Genomic DNA, 20,561 nt, shown 5'->3' with positions numbered 1-20,561 from the left:
CCCCCCCCCAGCTGTCCAATAACCCCCAGTTTGCCCAGAGCGAAGTCAGTTACAGCGTGATTAATTATCTTTAAATACTGACGCAGACGTAATCGGACCTGAGGACGCCGTGCTGTGTTATTTAGTATATGCTTCCTATTCCCACAGTGCGATTCGAAATAAAATATCGAGATCGCTGAAGCATTTGAATATTTCCAAGTTATGTTTAGTGGCGTTTATTTGCTGTTGGCTAATTATGGATTTTTTCCTTATCTCAAAATAGACTCGTATTGGCAACAATATACTGAAGAGTATTATGCCTTAAAATTCTTATTGCAATGGAGGTTTGAATGTATGTGTTTCTGTAGTCATGGGATTATAGAAGCAAGAATTGTAAAGCTGGCAAACGGTTCAGGAATATGCGCCAACCGCCTTAGTTTACAGGCTTTAAAAAAGCCGTATGGAAGTTCTACTGAAAGTAGAACCTGTGTCTCCAGACCGTATGATGCTATTATGTGACAGACCTGTAACAAGACTGAATCACATTGAAATAAAGTACATTCTATGTATGTTAAATAATTCTCAGATCCAAGTTGGTTTTTGTTGTTTTGTGTGTTTATTCTTAGTTTAGTGCAGTATCAGGACAGGAAAATTAGAACTAACCTTTGAGTTCCTATTATATCCGGCATGTGCTAGGAACTCTGATATCCCTAATCTTAGAGAATCCTTACTATAACCCTGTGAAGTAGGTAATATCCCCATTTTATAAATAAGGACAACGAGTCAATGAGAGTAACTTTAATGGCCATTTGATTTCAAGGGTAGCAGATTCCAACTTAGGTGTACGGGATTTCCAAAGGCTTTTTTTAATGAAACAAATATAGATTAGGTGATTATGCTTTCTAATGTCTAATACTTCTATTTGTTCTTGATGGAAAAATAGTCTAGATATTAATAGTAGTTATGTGCACAAGAAATATTTTGATTGTTTTTGAACTCTGTCACTTGAAGAGAGGGTGTCAAATTTCATCTGCTATGATTCTTGATATTGTAAAAATTAAGTGAAAAAATTCACTTATAATAATCTATAATACCTCATATGTATTGATTTTTTTTGAGCCATAAATTAAATATCTAAAGTCAATATAGACTTCTTTTGGCCCCATAAATAAAAAGTCTAAGTTTTTTACATCTCATTTTTATCTTCAAAATTGTGTAATTGATAAGATTCCAGTTCTTCAAGCGGCAGTTATTGAGTTGAAATACAGTCATGCATCGTTTAAGAAGGGATACATTCTGAGAAATATGCCATTAGGCGACTTCGTTGTTGTTTGAACATTGTAAAGTGTACTTACACAAACCTAGATGGTATAGCCTACTGCACACCTAGGCTATATATATAGCCTATTGCTCCTACCACCGTTGTATGTGCAGTCTGTCATTGACAGAAACGTCTTATGTGGCTAATGGCTATACTGTTTTCCCTACTACTTAATCCAATCAGTTGAGGTGCTGTAGGAACCACCCTGGAAAGTACAACACAGATTTAGATCCTGAGTCTACTATTTAAATTCCAGGGATCATCAGCAGTTAAAGTGTCTAAGGCATAAGTGGAAGGAAAGGCAGAGTAGGAGACAAAAAAGAAACATGGCATATCATGAGAAAGAGTAGAATCCTTCCAACAGTTGTTTTAGTCAGCTCCGTTTGAACAGAAGATAGCTAAAAGGCCCTGGAATCTGGAGGTATTCCAGTAGTCAGTAGTCAAGAGTAATGATCAGATGATTCCAGATTATATGTTACAATCACAATTTTTCTCATTAACACAAACAATGTGTGTTAAAATTGACAAACATATCCTAAAAGTCACAGATATCTGTCTAAATTACTGATTGCTCTAAATTACTGATTGTCTAAATTACTGATTGAGCCATAAATGAAATATCTAAAATCAATATAGATAGATGTTGAAGATATTCAAAAGAACATTGTGTCTGAAAACAGCCCCACCTCTAGAGGGAAGAGTGGTAATGCCAAGAAAAGTAAGCGGTAAATTCTAATTGGTGCCAGAATACTCTTTTGCTCTCAGTTCTTCCACGAATCTTTCCACATTATTGAAATTCATACAGACTTTAGTACTGCTACTAGGAATATTAAAAGTTGTGAGTAGTTTTCCCTGATTTTGGAGGAGAAGCTCAGTGTCTTAACATATTTAAAGATGGTATGCTTTCCTCTTATGGCGTTAGTCATTTGAACAGTTTTATTTCCGTAATACAATTGGTGTTATTACATTTTGTTCTGAACTTTTTTTTGTAGAAAATATCTGCATAAATGTGCTTACCTACGTATTCTGTTATGGATATGGATTTAATGGGATGATGGATCAATTTAGAAAATGAAAAGAATGAAGGTGGGAGGCTTACAGTGCTAAATACTAAAACATATCGCAATACTGTAAATAATTAAACCAGTGATCCGGATGCCAGTAGAGATAGCATGATGGAATGGGAAAGAAATTATGTAAACAGCAAAGCATGTAAGATTGTTCTTCTTGAAAGGTAGGATTTCAAATCTGGAAAAACAATCACTTGTGCAATACGTGATCCTATGATAGTTGGAGGAAAATCATATTGGAGGCTTAGGATTGAAGAGTTAAATATAGAAAAATTAAGCTATACCTTAAGAGAATTATATGAACATTGTAAAATTTTGAGCTGGGAAAGGAAAATCTCGGGGGGAAAAACTACAAAGGAAAAGATTGGCAGATTAAACAAAAAAATTAAAAAGTGATTTTTAAATACCACAAAATGAGAAGGTAAATGACAAATGGGAAAATATTTGCAACATAGGAGAGATCTTCAAAAAGATCCTGGAAAGATTTGTATTATCTTAGTTTTTCCACAAACTTTTGAAGTACTCTTGTATATGATAGGCAAATGTCCTATGAAAAATAAAGATCGATATCCCCATTGAAAAATGAGCAATTGATAAGCACAAGCAATTTACAAAAGAAGAAATAAAAACATAATACAAGTGAAAGAAACCCCGCTGAAAATAACAATGAGGTTTTTATTCTTCGATTTGTAAAGATTAAAAACAATTTGGAGGAAGAGCATGGGGAAATGAATTATTAATATACTGTTAATGGGAGTACAAATTTGTGTAACCTTTCTGAGGAGAAATTTAGCAATGTGTATCAAAAGCTTTAAGTATGTATTCTTTTTAACCTAATAGTGCCACTTTATGTATTCATAGATGGTCACATAGGCCATCTATGTCATGTGGAAGACATTTATCATTATTTTTAAATGCCTGGAATCTGAACCTCCTTTCTCTATTTGTGGTATTCCTCCACTGAGTGAGTCTTGTCAGTGTATTTAATTTAGTTGTTCAACTACCTCCTACCTACAGAATGTAAAAAGATACGTAAAGATAGGTAGTTTATTTCATATTGTATCCGCAGTGTCTAGAAGTAGTTATAGCTCATAGCAGGTACCTAATAAAAATACTGTGAATGCTGGGTACTCACTTTTCCAGACTCACTTGCAGCTAGGATGTGGGCAAGTGCTTGGACTCTACATAGATCAGAGGCTGGTTCTCCAGCCGCCTTGAAGATTCCGTGAGCTACTTAATATTCATTTCAAAAAAAACCCAAATAATATATTGTTTAGAGATACATATCTTTTCATAATTTTATGGACTAGTTATGTTTTCTGTGAAGATGCTGGTTCATGTCTTTTGCTCATTTTTCTATTGGGTTATTACTCTCTTTTTTCTTTACTGTTTTACAAATTATTTAAATATATAGTTGTATGGGAGGAATATCTCTTCAGTTTATAGCTTATACTATTTTGATCATTCTTTTGTTAGAAGTTATTAATTTCAATATTTCCCTTACCGCTTTTGTGCTTTCTTCATCTTGTTTAAGAAATCTTCTCCTACATGGAGGTCATAAAATCTCCAATATTGTCTTCCAAACATTTTACAGTTTTGCCTTCATATTTAATTTTTTTTACCCAGATTTTTTGTTTGTTTTGTGGATTGGTTGGTTGGTTGGTTGGTTGGTTGGTTGAAGATAGGGATCCAGTTTAATTATATTTCCCATGTGGAAAACCACTTGTCCTCATGTCATATATTCCCCACTTTTCCCACTAATCTGCAAACCCAATCTGTCATATATCAAGTTTTCGTTGATGGGTGATCTGTTTTTAGGTTCTTTGTTCTGTTCATTTGGTCTAGTTGTTTATTCTTGTGACAGAACCACACTAAGTTACAGTAGCTTTAGTAAAGGTCTAATGTTGCGTGTGAAAGCTCCATGCCCGCTCTATCTTGTTCTTGTTTTTCAGGAATATTTTGATTATTTGGGCCTTTTGTTCTTTTGTACAATGTGGGGTATTTTTGTTGTTGTTGTTTGGGGGTTTTTTTTATTACTATTTTTATTGTATTAAAATATGTAAAACATAAAATTTGCCATTTTAACCATATTTAGGTGTACAATTCAATGGCATTAATTACATTCACAATGTTTCACAATCATCAGCACTGTCTAGTTTGAAAATTTTTCATTACTCCAAAGAGAAACTCTGTAATACCTTCCCATTCTTCCTCTCCACAGCCTCTGGTAACCTCTAATCTACTTTCTGTCTCTATAAATTTGCTTTTTTCTAGATATTTCATATAAGTGGAATACAATATTTGTCTTTTTGTGTCTGGCTTATTTTACTTACAATGTTTTCAAGATTTGTCCGTGTTGTGGTTTGTATCAGAACTTCATTCCTTTTTACAGCTGAATAATGTTCCATTGTATGGGTATTCCACATTTGTTTATCCATTTATCTGTTGATGGACACTTCAGTTGTTTCCACCTTTGTCTACTGCAAATAGTGCTGCTATGAACATTGGTGTACTAATATCTGAGTCCCTACTTTTAATCTTTTGGGTACCCAGGAGTGGAATTGCTGGGTCATATGGTTATTCTACATTTGTTTTCCACAACACCATACCATTAATATAAATTTTTGAATCAGATTGTCAAATTCCACAAAATACCCTATTTGGATTTTATTTATTACTGTATTCAATCTTTAGATCATTTGGGGGAGATTGATATGTTATGAAATTGAGTCTTCTAATCCATTTACATAGTATCTCTCCATTTATTCAGTACTGTTTAATGTCGTTCAATAAAATTTGATAATTGTCTTTATAGGGATCATGTACATCTTTGTTAGGTTTATTCTGAGCTACTTTATATTTTTTATGTCTATTATTACTTTTTAAAAATTAAATTTCCTTACTATTGCTGGTGTTTTGAAAAACACTTGACTTTTGAATATTTTTTATTCTGGTAAGCTTTCCAAACTTTTATTCTCATAATTCATATGGTAATTAAAAAAATTTTTTTTCTATGTAGATAGTCATAATCTGTAAATGGTGACAGTTTTGTTTCTCTCATTCTAATCTTTATTTCTTTTATTTCCTTTACTGTACTGGTGGAAAAGAAGTACAGTGTTAAATACAAGAGTACTTCGAAAAGTTTGAAAAAATGGAATTAAAAGATAATACAAATCTTTTCATAAACTTTTTGAAGACCCTTATAGAAGCCTTTTTTCTTCTTATCCTACTCTTAAGGGATTGTTTTCAACATTTGAACAGTAAATTTGATGTTTGCTTTATGGATTTTATTTTTTGTTTGTTTTGTTTTGTAGATGGCCTTTATCAAATTAAGGAAGATCCCATCTATTGATTTTCAATTATTGATGTTGTATTTATTTTAGAGAGTTTTAGAGAGTGTCGTTTTGTATATTGCTGGATCCTGTTTTCTAATTATTTTTTAAGAGTTTTGCATCTGTTTTCATAAGTGAATTGCGCATCATTTCTTCTTTTATATTCTGGAATAGTTTTTAAAAGATTGTATTATTTGTTCTTTGAATGTTTGGTAGAACTTATCTGTAAGGCCTTCTGGGCCTGGTACTTACTTTGCAGAGGAGGTTTTTATCTCTGATTCAATCTATTTAAAACTATGGGATTGTTCAGATTTTCCATTTTTTCCTTTTCCCATAGAATTCAAGTTCCTTAGAAAGTTTTAAGTCTGATCACGCCTTTCCCTAGTTAGTACTATCCTGTTCCCCACCCCTACCCCTCAAATTAGGCATCAAAAAGAGTTTATCCCTTTTTTATGTTTAGATTTACCAACACATTTTCCAATATCTTGTCATGACATTCCTTGTTGCATTTACGATCTTTAATTTGAGATCATTTTCCTTTTGCCTGAAGTAGTACATCCATTAGAATTTCTTTAAGTGAGGGTTTGTTATTGGCTCTCTTAGTTTTTGTCTGAGAATTTCTTTATTTCACTTTTGTTCTTAAACGATATCTTCAGTGGGTATAGAATTCTAGGTTGACAGTTAATTTCTTTAAGCACATTCGCTAGTATTTTTCAGTCTTGTGTTTTGCTAATGAGAATAGTCATTAGTTGCCATTAATTTGAAGGTGACCTATCTTTCTCTAGCTGTTTTTAAGAATATGTCTTTTTCTTTAATGTTCTGCAGTTTTACTATGAAGTGTCAAGGTATGGATTTCTATCTACTTTATCCTGCTTGGGACTCTTTAGGACTTCCTAGATCTCAGAATTGATTACTTTCAACAGTTTTGAAAAACACTCAGTATTTGTCTCTTCAAATATTGCGTCTTACCCATTCTTTCTATTATGTCCTAATGTAATTCTGATTAGACTGAGTTCTCTCTTTCTCCACCTCTCTCTAGGCCACATTTCTGGATAAATCAGTTCACTAATTGTCTTTATGGGATGACCTTGACAAGAGCAGTTTCAGTGAAAAGATGGGTTCAAAAGCCAGATTAGACTGGGTTGATGAGAGAATGAGAGGTGAAGAAATGGAGACATCCACTATAGTTAACTCAGTATGGAAGTTTTGTTGCAAAGGAAGCAAAGAAATGGAAGGAGGAATCAAGGGAGGGGTTTTTTTAAAGATGAGGTTAGGCACATTTGGATATCGATAGGGATAATTGAGTAGAGAAGGAAAACTTGATGATGTGGAAAAGATGGGATAGTGTAGGAATAAAGTCTCTGAGAAAGTAAGAAGGAACTAAGTCCAAACTTTTCAATCTCGTGTTTCATTTACATTGAAAGATTAGCAAAAGGAACTTTTTAAAAAAATTATTGAACTGAAGTGAACATTCAGTCAATTTAACAAGTGTTATCCACTTACCCATTTACTCACTCAATTGACAAATATTCCATTTGCCTTTTATGTGTGAGGCACTGTGCTAGATTGCAGGAACATAACTATAACAATACACACATAATCCCTGCACTCGTGAAGTTTAACGTTTAGTGATATTGGTGGAGGTGAGTGGGGATGATACAAAGAACTTGAAGTGGAAATACAGGACTGCATGAGAGCATTTAACAGAGGACCTTAATACCTTAACCTATTCTGGAGGATTAGAGAAGTAACATTTAAACTGATTCCCAAAGAATGAATAATTAGGCAAGTTCTGAAAGAGCATTCCAAGAAAAGAGAAGAGCATAGACGAATGGCAGTGAGGAAAGTAAAGAGGTTTAAAAACTGCAAGACAAGAGCATATGAGTGAAAGTCAAGTTGAGTTTTGGAGGGATATCAGGTACCATACAGTACAGAATCATAAGAATTTTAGACTATCCTAAGAGCAGTAGGAAACCACTGAAGGGACTTCAACAGAATAGTGACAGAATTCATTTTCTTATTTCTTTTGTAGAGGTATACACATGAGGTTACTGGAGCCTGATGCCATTTAACCTTAGAATCATACAATTAACTCCCCTTCTTACAATCAGTTGTCTATTTAGTCATCTCATATGGATTCCTAGTCAGACATGAGTGGAAATTTCCTTGGAATTAATAAATGGTTTTCTATTTTGTATATTTGTGTGTGTGTTGTATGAGAGACAGTAAAAATGCCATTTTAAAAATTTAACGGCAATGAGAAACAGCTAAATCTACTTACCATGTTAATAATTTATGCATCATACAGTTTTAGAAATTCTCAAACTGCTGTTTTAAAACTCTCGCTATTTTTAAATTATTTTACAGATTCTAAGAAATCATGACAGATTTACATAAGAATTTGTTTTAACCCCTAAGTTTTTAAACTTAAAATAAAATTGTTACACTATTCTTACTTTTCTTTTTATCCTAAATGTCAGAATGCACTGTTTTATTTATGTTATCAGCTTCTTTAGAGATTATTTGAATTCTTAATTGTCATTTTGACTAGTTAAATTTATCATGATCCGCAGGTTGTAGATTTAATGAACACCTAACACTATGCCTGCATATAGTAGGCACTCAAAAAATATGTTTAGTGAGTCAAAGTATCTGATACAGTGCTCTTAATTATATCTTTTAAAAATTTCCTTTCTTAATTCTTTCCCATCACCAAAAATGTATTGCCCTTTTCTGATATTCCTTTTCTTCCTGGCTTTGTAGTCTTTAGTACTCTACTTCAAATCTTATTGTTTTGCTATTTTTCCTTACTAAAAATCCCTTTTTAAGGATTAACTTTCCTAAGTCTTTCTTGAAACTCATATACTTGCTATTCTGTATTCTAAAACTTTATTATTTTCCCACTTTCTCTTAGAAAATCTTTCATCCCTCCTCTTTCCTTTCTCTTTTAATCTATCTTATTTTATATTGAAAAAAAATCTTTGATCATGATTTTGTGTTTTGTAGTCTTTAATTGCAGTTTTCCTCATCCTTAGGAAGCATTTAATTGTTACTATGTAATTGATAAACATAATTTTATGTATTCTGTATTTTTAGTCTATTGAAGACAATGAAGTATATTTGCCTAATGATGAAATTTGGACCTATGATATTGATAGTGGGTTATGGTAAGTAGTTTTAAATTGCAGAATGTCCAATTTTAATGTTGTAAATGTTCTCATAGACACAGGGAATTTGAGACCATACTTAAAATATACTGCAACATTTACGAAGTCTCCTTTTCCTTTTCTTTCAGTGCTTTATTATCTGTAGCTCTTTCTTTACCCTACTCCCATTACCCTTTCCATTCTTTGTCCTTTACCATTCCTTTCAAGACCAATACTGTCTTTAAAGACTTTGGCTTATTCTACTAATTCCCAGTTCTGGTGACATGTGAAAATTTTGCGATTTTTTTTTTTCCCAACAGGTTGAAAAGTATTTATCCTGGATTTTCTTAGAGTTTTTGCAGTATTGGCTACCATTACATTTTAATTGTAATTGGCAGTGACAATTTTCACTGCGAAAAGTACTCATGGAGTCCAGTGGGAATATTAATTTGCCTTTCTGGAAAGTTATGGGATTCCATGTTATTCTTGCTACAGGAGAATGCAACTAATGGAAGGAGAACTCCCTACCTCCATGTCGGGAAGCTGTGGTGCTTGCATTAATGGAAAGCTGTACATTTTTGGAGGATATGATGACAAAGGATACAGCAATCGAGTAATACTTTCTTTTAATTCAGGAGTGCAGCAAAATGTAATGTTTAATGTATCACTTCATCTAAGAAGTTTACAAATATGTTAAAAAGAAGATATATGTAGAAAATCTTAAATTTATAATTATGAGGTTTTAAAGATGGATTGAAAATGCAGCAGTCTTGCTCTTCTCTCATGTCTTCTGCTGCAGAATTAACTGCATATTTAAATGATATCCATAGGGCAAGAGCATGATGGGAGAAGATCCATTTCACAGTGTTTTATATATTATTTTTGTTCCTGAAACACTGTCTCATTTTCATTAATTCTACAATTTTTAGAAAAAAGGAATAGTATTAATTTTTGGATCAGAAATCCCTCTAATGTAGATTTAATTTTCAAATACCCTGCATGCTAATAGTGTTCTTATCTTTTAAAAGCTTTATTTTGTTAATTTGCGAACAAGAGATGAAACCTACATTTGGGAAAAAATCACCAACTTTGAAGGACAACCACCCACACCACGTGATAAACTTTCTTGCTGGGTATACAAAGACAGGTAATTGCAGCTACTGAACTTAATACATTACCTATGCTTAAGTAAGGATTATAGTTTTGGGGCAAAATAGAGAAAATTTGGAAGTATGATTTTTTTCAAAATATAATTATAAACTTGTTTTGATGACAATGGTAATGGGAATTCTGAACCCTGGAGAAGAAGCATGTCATAAAAATGAATATGGCGAAAGCAACAATTTGGTTCCTTTATATTAACTAATTTAGTTTTCTGAATAGTTAATACATTTATGTGGTTCAAAAATCGAAACCATGTTAAAAAGTATGCAATGAAAGTTCTGTTTCTTGTCTCTGTCCGCATCTACTCTGTCCCTATCCCCTATACACACATGCACAAAAAACCCAATTTTATTAATATCTTTTGTGTTCTTATAATGGTGGTTCTCAGAGTTGTCTACCATTGGAATCATCTGGAGATCTCTTAAAAATCCCCAAGCCCAGGTGATATACCAGATGAATTAAATTACAGTCTCTAGGGGTAGAATTTTTTGAAGCTCCTTAAATCATTCCAGGGTACAGACAAGTTTGGGAACCACTGCCATCACTGTTACTTATGCAAATAGAGGAAAACATATGTATATATTACACTACATTAAAAGGAAATATATGTAAATTAGACTATATTAAAATGAATATGTGTGTGTGTATATATGTATATATGTATTTTTATTTCCCCCTTCTCCTTAAACAAATATCAATGTCTTCTATACACTGTTCTGCACCCTGCTGCTTCTCTTAGTTAACAGTATACCATGAAGATCTTTCATCTTTCTACATCCCTAGTTAGAAAGCTTGTTCTTTTTTTTTACAGCTGCATAGTATTCCCCTGTGTGGATATACCATAGTTTATTTAACCTTTCCCCTATAGCTGAAACAATGCTTGGATTGTTTCAGTTCCTTTGCTATTACAAACTGTGCTGTAATGAATATCTTTGTGTATATATATGATTGTAGATCTACCTGTTGGATAAAATTCCATAATTAGATTGCTGGATCTACTTTTCTACTTTTTGACTCTTTGGAATAATGCAGTTATGAGAATTCTTCTATATATTTTGGTACAAATAGGTAAACGTTTTTGTTGGGTATATATTTTTTCATTCTCTTAATAGCCTAACCTGATGAACCAAAAATTTTCATTTTTAGGGCCGGCCCGGTGGCGCACTGGAGAGTGCGCCGCTTGGGAGTGCAGCGGCGCTCCCACTGAGGGTTCGGATCCCATGTGGAGACTGGTTCCCGCTCACTGGCTGAGCGCGATGCAGGCGCAGCACCGAGGGTTGCGATCCCGTTGCCGGTCCCCGGTACGGGCGTGACACTGAGGGTTGCGATCCCGTTACCGGTCAGTAAAAAAGACAAAAAGGAAAAAAAAAATTTCATTTTTATGTAGTCTAATTTACCAGTCTTTTCCTTATGGATAGTGCTTTTTGTGTCCTAGTAACTTTTCATTCCCTAAGGCCATGAAGATATCCTTCCAAGTTATCTTTTAAAAGCTTTACTGTTTTATCTTTCACATTCTGATCTGCAGTTCACCTAGATTGATTTTTTGTGTGTGGTGTGAGGTAAGGGTCAGTTTTCATTTTTCCATTTGGATAACCAGTTGATACAGCAGCATTGACTTAAAAGACATGCTTTCTCCATTGTTCTGCAGTGCTGCTTTTGCCATAAATTAAGTGTCCATATATGGACTGGTCTGTTTCTGGAGTCTCTTCTCTATTTTGTTGAACAATTTGTCCTTCTAACAGTACCATATTATATTAATTTGTATACTATTATAATATGCCTTGAGAGTCTGCGTGAAAGAAAAAAAAACCCACCTGAGTGCAAAAGAAACACACCAGGAGACAGGGACTCAACCAAAGTGTATTAGGCAGGCAAAATGAACAAGCAGGCTGCCCTCTCAGAAGTGGGAGCAGCCACAGGGTGAGTTGGGCTGGGCCTGTTATATCCAGTTAGGCTCAGCTGGACTGTTCCTATTGGCTAAGAAGGAAGGGGAGGGAAGCAAGTGGGTTTTAAGCTGACTTGGGATTTTTCTATAGGTGGAGAAATTCACACGCGTGAGAAGGGGATGTGATGGTAAAGAAGGGGGAGGGGGTTTTTTGTGATTCTTGGAAAACGTGCTGTTCTACAGACCTGAAACTCTCCGCAGCCATTTTGGGTGTTCCTCCCGTCCACCCGCTGCTGTCTTAGAAATGGGCTAAAACATAATGGCCTAACATTGCGCATTTGTTCTGTTTGCTCCTATTTGTCCTCCTATAAATATGTCTTGACTCTTCCAGGTCCGTTGCATTTTCATATAGTTTTTGAATTAGCTTGTAATTTCCAAAAAAAAACCTGCTGGAATTTTAATTGCAATTGTGTTGAGTCTACAGTTCAAGTTGGGGAGAATTGACATATTTACAGTATTGAGACTTCAGATCCTTGAGCATTGTATCTCCCTCTCTTTATTTAGAGCTTTTAACATTTCTCTCATTAATGTTTTATAGCTGTCTATGTAGAAGTCTTTCAGACTTTTCATTATATTTATTCCTAGGTATCTGATACTTCTTGATGCTATTTTAAATGATAGCTTTTGAATTTCTTCATTTTCTCTTTGTTGCTAGAATATAGAAACAGAATTGATTTTTGTATATATTGGCCTTGTATTCAGCACCCTTACTAAACTCTCCTGTTAATTCTTGTAATTTAGCAATTGATTTTCTAGATAATCATGATATTTGAGGATAATGTCAATTCTATTTCTTCCTTCAAATCCTTATACTTTTTTTTGTTTGCTTTATTGTACCATATAGGACCTTCAGTAGCTTTAGTGCTTATATTTACCTTTTATATTTCTTTTTCTTTAAACAATATTGTTTCCCTACCCCAAGCATCAATAAAATTAGATTGTAGCCTCTTCTTCCCTCTAGTCTTCCCTTTCCTTCAACACTAGTTTTTATTAATTATGTTTTTTACTCTTCTGTTCCATTTTGGGGAAAAGGGGGAACTTCAGTTATGCATATTTTAGCTCTCCTTTACCTGTTTATCATTTTCTTGCTAATTCTTTTTAACACTTTCTTGTGGTTTTTTCTTATTTCTATCTTCTGTGTCCTTTACTGTATTTTCTGTGATGTCTGTCTCTCTTTTGTTCTTTGTAAATAACTTCATTTCTAAAATTTTTGTTGTTTTTTGGGGGGTTTTTTTTGTTTTTTGTTTTTTCCCTTCTATTTCTCTCCTAACTTCTACCAATTCTGTTTTACCTCCTCATTTTTTTTTGGCTATCAACTCTGTTGTCTGAGTTCTTGTATTTTTGGTTTAAGGGTTCCCTTCATTGCTAATTGCTTTATTAAATTTTATTTTTTTTAAAAAAATACTATCCATTATTTGCTATTTAGTTTTCAAATTTCCTTGTTTGTCTCATAATTTTTTTAAGAACAATTTGTTCAATAGAGGATCCTAGTAAGGTCTATACATTGCAATTGATTGATGTGTGTCTTAGGTTGCTTTTATTGTAGAGATTCCCTTCTGAATCTTGTTGTTTTCTTGTTATGGTCTTTTAATTTATTTGATGAAGAAATGAGATCATTTGGTTATGGAACTTCCAACAGTCTGCACTGTGTTGATTGTATCTCTGTGGTATCATTTAACATATTCATCTATACCTTCTATTTTCTGTAAATTTCTACTTAGATCTAGAAGCTTGATTGGATTTATGTTCTTTTGTTGGTTGGTTGTTTCGGAGGAGGATGAAATTACTTTATAGTTAAGTATTTCCTTTAGTAGGCATATAAAATGTCTGGTTGTTTCTCTTTGTTAGCAAGCGTTGATAATTGTTATCTAGAGTCATGTATGTGTGAGAGAATGCAAAGTAGCGAAATTCTAATTCTATTGTTTGTTCTTCATTTATTAGTGGAATACTTCTACAAAGAGAAACTTTCCTTAATTATTTAACAACTTTAAGGTACAATTTGTATAGGAAAATCAGAATAAATGCTTGATTATTTTCCCTTTTTATCAGTGTTCAACAAATGAGTTATTTCTCTTGCATCCTGCAAAGTGATCAATAAGTTTTAAAATTGTAATTATAAAATTATTGATTTAAAAACATTTGGGTTTTTTTTTTGTTGTTGTTGTTGTTGTTTTGGCAGCTGGCCAGTACAGGGATTAAGCCCTGGATCTTGGTGTTATCAGCACTGCACTCTAACCAACTGAGCTAACCGGCCAGCCCTAAAAATATTGGCTGTGTTTTAATCCATGGAATTATCTCTTTTGTTGAAGCTCAAATTATTCCATCTTTCACAGGTGAGAGTTTCTTCAGGTTAGCTCCTGAATCCTTTTGACACAACACCTAGCAATCTCATAATTTGTATGCTTTTTAGTGTAACAAGATGTTCCAGGCTCATCTTGGATACTTCCTACCCTAGACAAGTAATTAGCCATTTCTTCATGAAATGCTGATTCTATTTGGTGGCAAGTGGTATTTAGAGACTTCAGTCTCAGTGCTAGGAATACCATTGCTATTGGGTGGGTTATTATTTTTAAACTTTTTCAGCAGCCAAAAAAGGAAATAAAAATTTTTAAAGATAAAACACATCCTGCATTCATATAGATCCTTCCATTTCACATTAAGAACCACTGAGTTGTTAACCCAACCTCATTGATCTTACATACATATATATATCTTTCTTCTGTGTTGAAAATTCTGGTTCTCAGTTTCACCGACATAATTATTTATTTGCTTTATCCCATAATTCACGCAACAATACCAATAATACCATCAAAGTCTGGTTAATAAAAAGTTTTAATATTATTTTACAGTTCTTTTTATTTTTAGCGTCTATACCATTAGAGATGTATAGTCAAATCTTGTGTTTTGTGGTCACTTGAAAAAGTTCTTCTCTGAGGCCGGCCCGGTGGTGCACTGGAGAGTGCGCCACTTGGGAGTGTGGCGGCGCTCCCGCCAAGGGTTTGGATCCCATGTGGAGACCGGTTCCCGCTCACTGGCTGAGTGAGGTGTGGGTGCGACACCGAGGGTTGCAATCCCGTTACCGGTCAGTAAAAAAGACAAAAAGGAAAAAAAAAAAAGTTCTTCTCTGTGTGGTGATAGGCGCTCCCGCCGAGGGTTCGGATCCCATGTGGAGACCGGTTCCCGCTCACTGGCTGAGCGTGGTGCGGGCGCAACACCGAGGGTTGCAATCCCGTTACCGGTCAGTAAAAAAGACAAAAAGGAAAAAAAAAAAAGTTCTTCTCTGTGTGGTGATACTGCTTACTTGATACATAGATTCATTTGTTTGTTTTGTTTTCTATTTTTACAGTTTGTTTTTAAACTTTTTAATTTTGTTTTTTTCCAACTGATTTGAAATACCACTTTACCATGCACTTAATTTCCACGTACAAAGGGTCTTCAAAAAGTTCCTAGAAAGATTCATATTATCTTTTAATTCTATTTTTCCACAAACTTGTTGAAGTATTCTTGTATATATGAGGTCTTGTTTTTAAACATAGCCTTACGTTTTTAAACATAGATGCTTATGAGCCATGGATGTTGATTTTTATTCAATATTTTTTCTTTTCTTTTGAGGTGATCAGAGGCTTTTTCTAATTTAAATACTGATGTGAAATATTTTCTAATGTATTTGTGCTTCTGATATAAATCTTATTGGGTTGTAGAAAGTACTTCAATATACTGTTAAATTTTACTTACGGATATATACAGAACTTTTTTAGGAGGAATAATTGATAACTTTGTCAACTTGTTTCTTGGTTAGACCTTAATTTCTTTTTTTTTTCCTTTTTGTCTTTTTTACTGACCGGTAACGGGATCGCAACCCTCGGTGTTGCGCCCGCACCACGCTCAGCCAGTGAGCGGGAACCGGTCTCCACATGGGATCCGAACCCTCGGCGGGAGCGGCGCCGCGCTCCCAAGCAGCGCACTCTCCAGTGCGCCACCGGGCCGGCCCGGACCTTAATTTTTTGTCATTTTGGTTTGGAAGAAGCATTATAAGGGCTGGAGGTAAGCAGGACTGAACTTTGTCTCTGAGCTTTGCATAGGCATGCATGAAGGGAATATCTCTGTGAACGCTTATGGCAATAACATCTGTTTCTGTAAGCCACTAGGGTTTTCACTTTTGTTTTTCAAGGACTTAATCTACCCTACAAAGTAGTTTTGGTCCTTTAAAGTTTTACAAGAAACTAGAAACAGTGGTTGCTTTAGGCAGAGGAATTGACTGACTGAGAATAGATTTACTTTTCACTGTATCTTTTTTATAGTTGTGGTAAAATATATAACACATAAGATTTTCCATTTTAACCATATTTAAGTATGCAATTCAGTGGGATTAATTACATTCACAGTCTTGTGCAACCATCACCATTATCTAGTTTCAAAACTTTTTCATTACTCCATACAGAAACTCTATACCCATTAAGTACTATCTCCTCAACCTTTCTCTTCAACCTTTGACCTCAAATCTCCTTTTTGTCTGTATGAATTTGCCTATTATACATATTTCATATAAGTAGGATCATAAAATATTTGGTTTTTTATGTCTGGCTTATTTCACTTACCATAATGATTTCAAGGTTTATCATGTTGTAGCATGTATCATTCCTTTTTATGGCTGAATAATATTTCATTGTATGTATATGTTGCATTTTGTTTTTCTATTTATCTGTTGATAGACGCTTGGGTTATGTCCACCTTTTGGCTATTGTGAATAATATTGCTATGAACATTGACATGCAAGTATTGTTTGAAACCCTGTTTTCAATTCTTTCGGGTATATAAAGAGTAGAATTACTGGGTCTTATGGTAATTCTAACTTTTTGAGGAACCACCAAACTGTTTGCCACAGTGACTATACCATTTTACATTCCTACTGGCAACATACAGTGGTTCCAATTTCTCCACATCCTCACCTATGCTTGTTATTTTCTGGTTTGGTTTTTCTTTTAAGATAGCCATCCTAATGGATGTGAAGTGGTACCTCGTTGTGACTTTGATTTGCATTTCCCTAATGACTAAAATGATGTTGACCCTCTTTTCTTGTGCTTATTGGCCATTTGTATATCTTCTTTGGAGAAATATCTATTCAAGTCCTTTGCCCATTTTTAAAATTGAGTTGTTTGTGAAAGAAAGTGAGCCGAGATGCCGGGTACCGTTCAAGCTTTATTAAAGAAAGAAATCTGCTGGGCTGTGCTCAGAGTGGCACAGCCCATGGCTGCCCTGAAAATGGTGGGCAGCCTCAACAATGGGTTTGCAAGAGTTTATATTAGCTTTTGGGTGCAAAATGTACGGGGAGAGGGACCATTAGGTTGATGTAACTGGGTGGAGAACTGCACCGAAGCAGAAGCTGGAAACTTGTTTCTAAGTCAGGAGGCTTCTTGTAAAGGGAAGGGGGGAGGGGAGGGGTGGAGGTGGGTGGCATCATTTTGTACTTGGGCTTGTCTAAAGTGGCATTGGTTATGTTGCAGATTTATTATTCCTGCCTTTTATGTATAGGAAAAAGGGGAAAAGGGCGGAGGTCTCATTCTTCTGAAGCTACTTCCTGCTGGAGATGGACGAAGATATGGAAAAAATAAAAGATTTAGGTGGCGGGTTTTGTGTGGGGAGACTGTATTCTTCCGGGGAAGGGTCGCTGATTCTGAGGGGCTGATATCCTCCTTGCAGGGACAACTTGGCAACCTTTTGGTTGGTGAAAGCCTGCATACGTTTCTGCAAGAAATTAGAGAAACACCAAGAAACAGGGGCCAAAAAGTAGGATGAGGCACAGTTAGGGATCCTAGTAGGGGGCGTAGGCCAGGGTATCCAAGGGTTCAGTGAAATGGTTTAAGGTGTTTAGGATCACCCCGGACTCATTTACATAATAACAGCATTTCTCCCCCAAGAAGAGGCAGGTGCCTCTCTTCTCAGCTGTAAGGAAGTAAAGGGCCCGACAGTTCTCTAAAGCGACAGTCCACTGTCGCAAGTGAGGTGACCTGTCACTGGAGGGAAGAGATGCTGTCTATGCTTAGCTCTTCTGAGAGTTTTTGATAGAATCAAGAGGCAGTAGCAGGGCCCGCTATGCCAGTTCCAGTTGCAGGAAGGATCCCTGCCCCAATTAAAAGGTACAATTAGTGCCCTACGGGAGTGGGGGGCACTTCTTGAAGGGGGAGGCCGAAGTTAGTCGCAGTCCCCTCTGTCTGGACAGTGATGTCAGGGGAGAGCCAAACGAATATGCAAGAAATCAGGCAACAGGATAATATAGTTTTACAAAGGAAATATATTCCCGTTTTAGGGCATGGATGAGGAGTGGGTAATTGAGTGGTGGCATTTGGTTTTAGTAGGGCAGAGTGGGGCAGGCCACGCATAACACTGACAGTCCCCACTGAGGTGAGATTAGAGGAAAGTGAAGAGACATTTGTGGAAACATTACGGGCTACATTGTCAGGGAGGGGGTAGCCACAAAAAGTTTCTCGCGAAGTGGGAGACAGATGAGTGACCCGGGGACTGGTCTGATTTGCTGAGGACTGCGTTGTCCCTGCAGACCTGGAACCTCCATGTTCCAAGTAAGGGGGAGCACTGAGATAGGAGGAAAAACACAGGAAGGACGTGAAGGGTTAGGGAGCCAAAAGAATTTAAAGGGCACATTGTCACAATGACATTGCTAAGAAGCATCCTACCGATAGGAGGTAAAGAAGTGCCAGGAGAAACCTTCCTATAATGTTACACTGCTCTGGGGCAGCTGCTGCCAATCCTGTAGCAAGTACTAGAACAGACAGTATAAGAGTAGCTCTGTGCGAGGGATGTGGAGCAGATCCTGTAAGAGTGAGAGGATAATCGCCGGGAGAAAGAGCATCCTTCTTCTGGGATTGGGGGAAGAGCGGAGGTCCTGGAGATTTTCAGTTTTGTGGGTCATAAAATGGAGGAAGTGTGAGGAGAGATGTTGGGTTGGGGGTTGAGTAGAGGGACCCCTCTGGCTTGGTGTCAACAGATTTTTGGGTAAAGTCTCAGGAGCTAGTTTTACCAAGGATAAGTGATACTAAGGGGGCCTTTCTTAGTAATTTTACTGCCGTGGGGGTGGCAAGAAGTACTGTATAAGGCCCTTCCCAATGTGGCGAGAGGGGCTTTGGGATTCAGGTTTTAATATACACTTGCTGTCCTGGGCTCAGTTTAAAGTCTGAGAGGGTGGTGGGGAAAGGACGAGGTGATAGAAGGTTGGCCTGTTCCCTAAGAAGATCCTTAATGAGCAAAAGAGTAGGGAGATACTGGCCTAAACGTGATGAGCTGGAAGCGAGAGGTGTGAGGGTGAAGGGCCGACCATACGTAAGTTCTAGGGGTGCTGAGGCCTGTGGACTTGTGGGGGGCAGCCTGTAGGCAGGTGAGTGACTGGTAGGTAGGCCAAAATGAGGGATAATTTCTGAGGTGGGAGCATGTGTTACTGCTGTAGCATCCTCTGAAGTGCAGGGAAAAGCTGCAATCCAACCTGAAAAGTTATCTACTAATGTTAGAAGATAGCATGTCCTTTTGTGGGGAGAGTAATATAAGGGCTGAGGAAAACATAGTAGGGGTTTATAGCCTATATGAACTGAATTATGGAAATCTAAAAGGATTTGCTCAGCTTGTATAGTAGGGAGGACATAGCAACCAGAGAGAGTATACTAGTTGTCCTTTCTCTGTGCTCCGAACCATTGGAGGTGTTGTATTTCTTGGAGTGTGTACTGGGATAAGGGCTTAGGGGCCATGAGAAGGACCTGAGCAGGAGAGGAAGGGTGGGGGCCTGGTGATTGAGCAGCCTGTTTTGCAGTTAGATCCACCAGTTTGTTTCCCTGGGCTATGGGGTCATTGGAGGTTTGGTGTCCTCTGCAATGTATAACCCCAACCTCTTTTGGGAGCTGTGTAGCCTCAATAGCTTGTGTTAGATTTACTATGGCATAACCCACTGGGGAGGCAGGCATGGAGGTGGCGCTCCCATCTATGAACCACGTAATGGGATGTGGGGAGATGTGTGGAAAGGGACTGAGAAAGAGGTCTAAAGCCTCCATACAATTGTGTTCTAGTGTCATGAGTGTTTTGGGATGAGAGTGGCTGGATTTTAAGGGAGGGCAAGGTTTAAAGGAGAACTGAGAGTTTTCAGTGAAAGTAAGGTGAATAAGTTGTAGGCGGGAAGGGGAGAGAATTGACTTGGCCTTATGGCTGAGAAGGTCTTGACTGTTGTTTAAAAGTTAGTTTAGAGCTTTCTTATGCTAAAAGGGCAGCTGCCACCATGGCCCGTAAGCTGGCGCCCATTCTCAAGATGTGGCATCTAGTTTTAGAGAGGTATGCAACGAGATTTTCAGTTTTGTGGGTCATAAAATGGAGGAAGTGTGAGGAGAGATGTTGGGTTGGGGGTTGAGTAGAGGGACCCCTCTGGCTTGGTGTCAACAGATTTTTGGGTAAAGTCTCAGGAGCTAGTTTTACCAAGGATAAGTGATACTAAGGGGGCCTTTCTTAGTAATTTTACTGCCGTGGGGGTGGCAAGAAGTACTGTATAAGGCCCTTCCCAATGTGGCGAGAGGGGCTTTGGGATTCAGGTTTTAATATACACTTGCTGTC

At 36.4% G+C, this 20,561-nt stretch overlaps 1 protein-coding gene across 3 annotated transcripts in view; it reads left to right on the top strand.

Annotated features, from left to right (window-relative positions):
• KLHDC1 (kelch domain containing 1) overlaps window positions 1-20,561 on the top strand; it is a 66,295-nt gene that overhangs the window by 956 nt on the left and 44,778 nt on the right. For 2 of the 3 annotated variants that reach the window (XM_008567182.1, XM_008567184.1), the window contains exons 2-3: window positions 9,344-9,461; window positions 9,877-9,995. In XM_008567182.1, the coding sequence (XP_008565404.1) occupies window positions 9,344-9,461; window positions 9,877-9,995 (237 nt within the window). Of the gene's footprint in view, window positions 1-8,798; window positions 8,870-9,343; window positions 9,462-9,876; window positions 9,996-20,561 lie in introns of all 3 variants that reach the window. The other variant, XM_008567183.1, reaches the window with a different exon arrangement.

This window comes from Galeopterus variegatus, unplaced genomic scaffold (genome assembly GCF_000696425.1).
Source record: "Galeopterus variegatus unplaced genomic scaffold, G_variegatus-3.0.2 Scaffold302, whole genome shotgun sequence".
NCBI classification, from domain to species: Eukaryota; Metazoa; Chordata; class Mammalia; order Dermoptera; family Cynocephalidae; genus Galeopterus; species Galeopterus variegatus.
The sequence above is the reverse complement of the archived record's forward strand: the minus strand, read 5'-3'. Positions and strand labels throughout refer to the sequence as shown.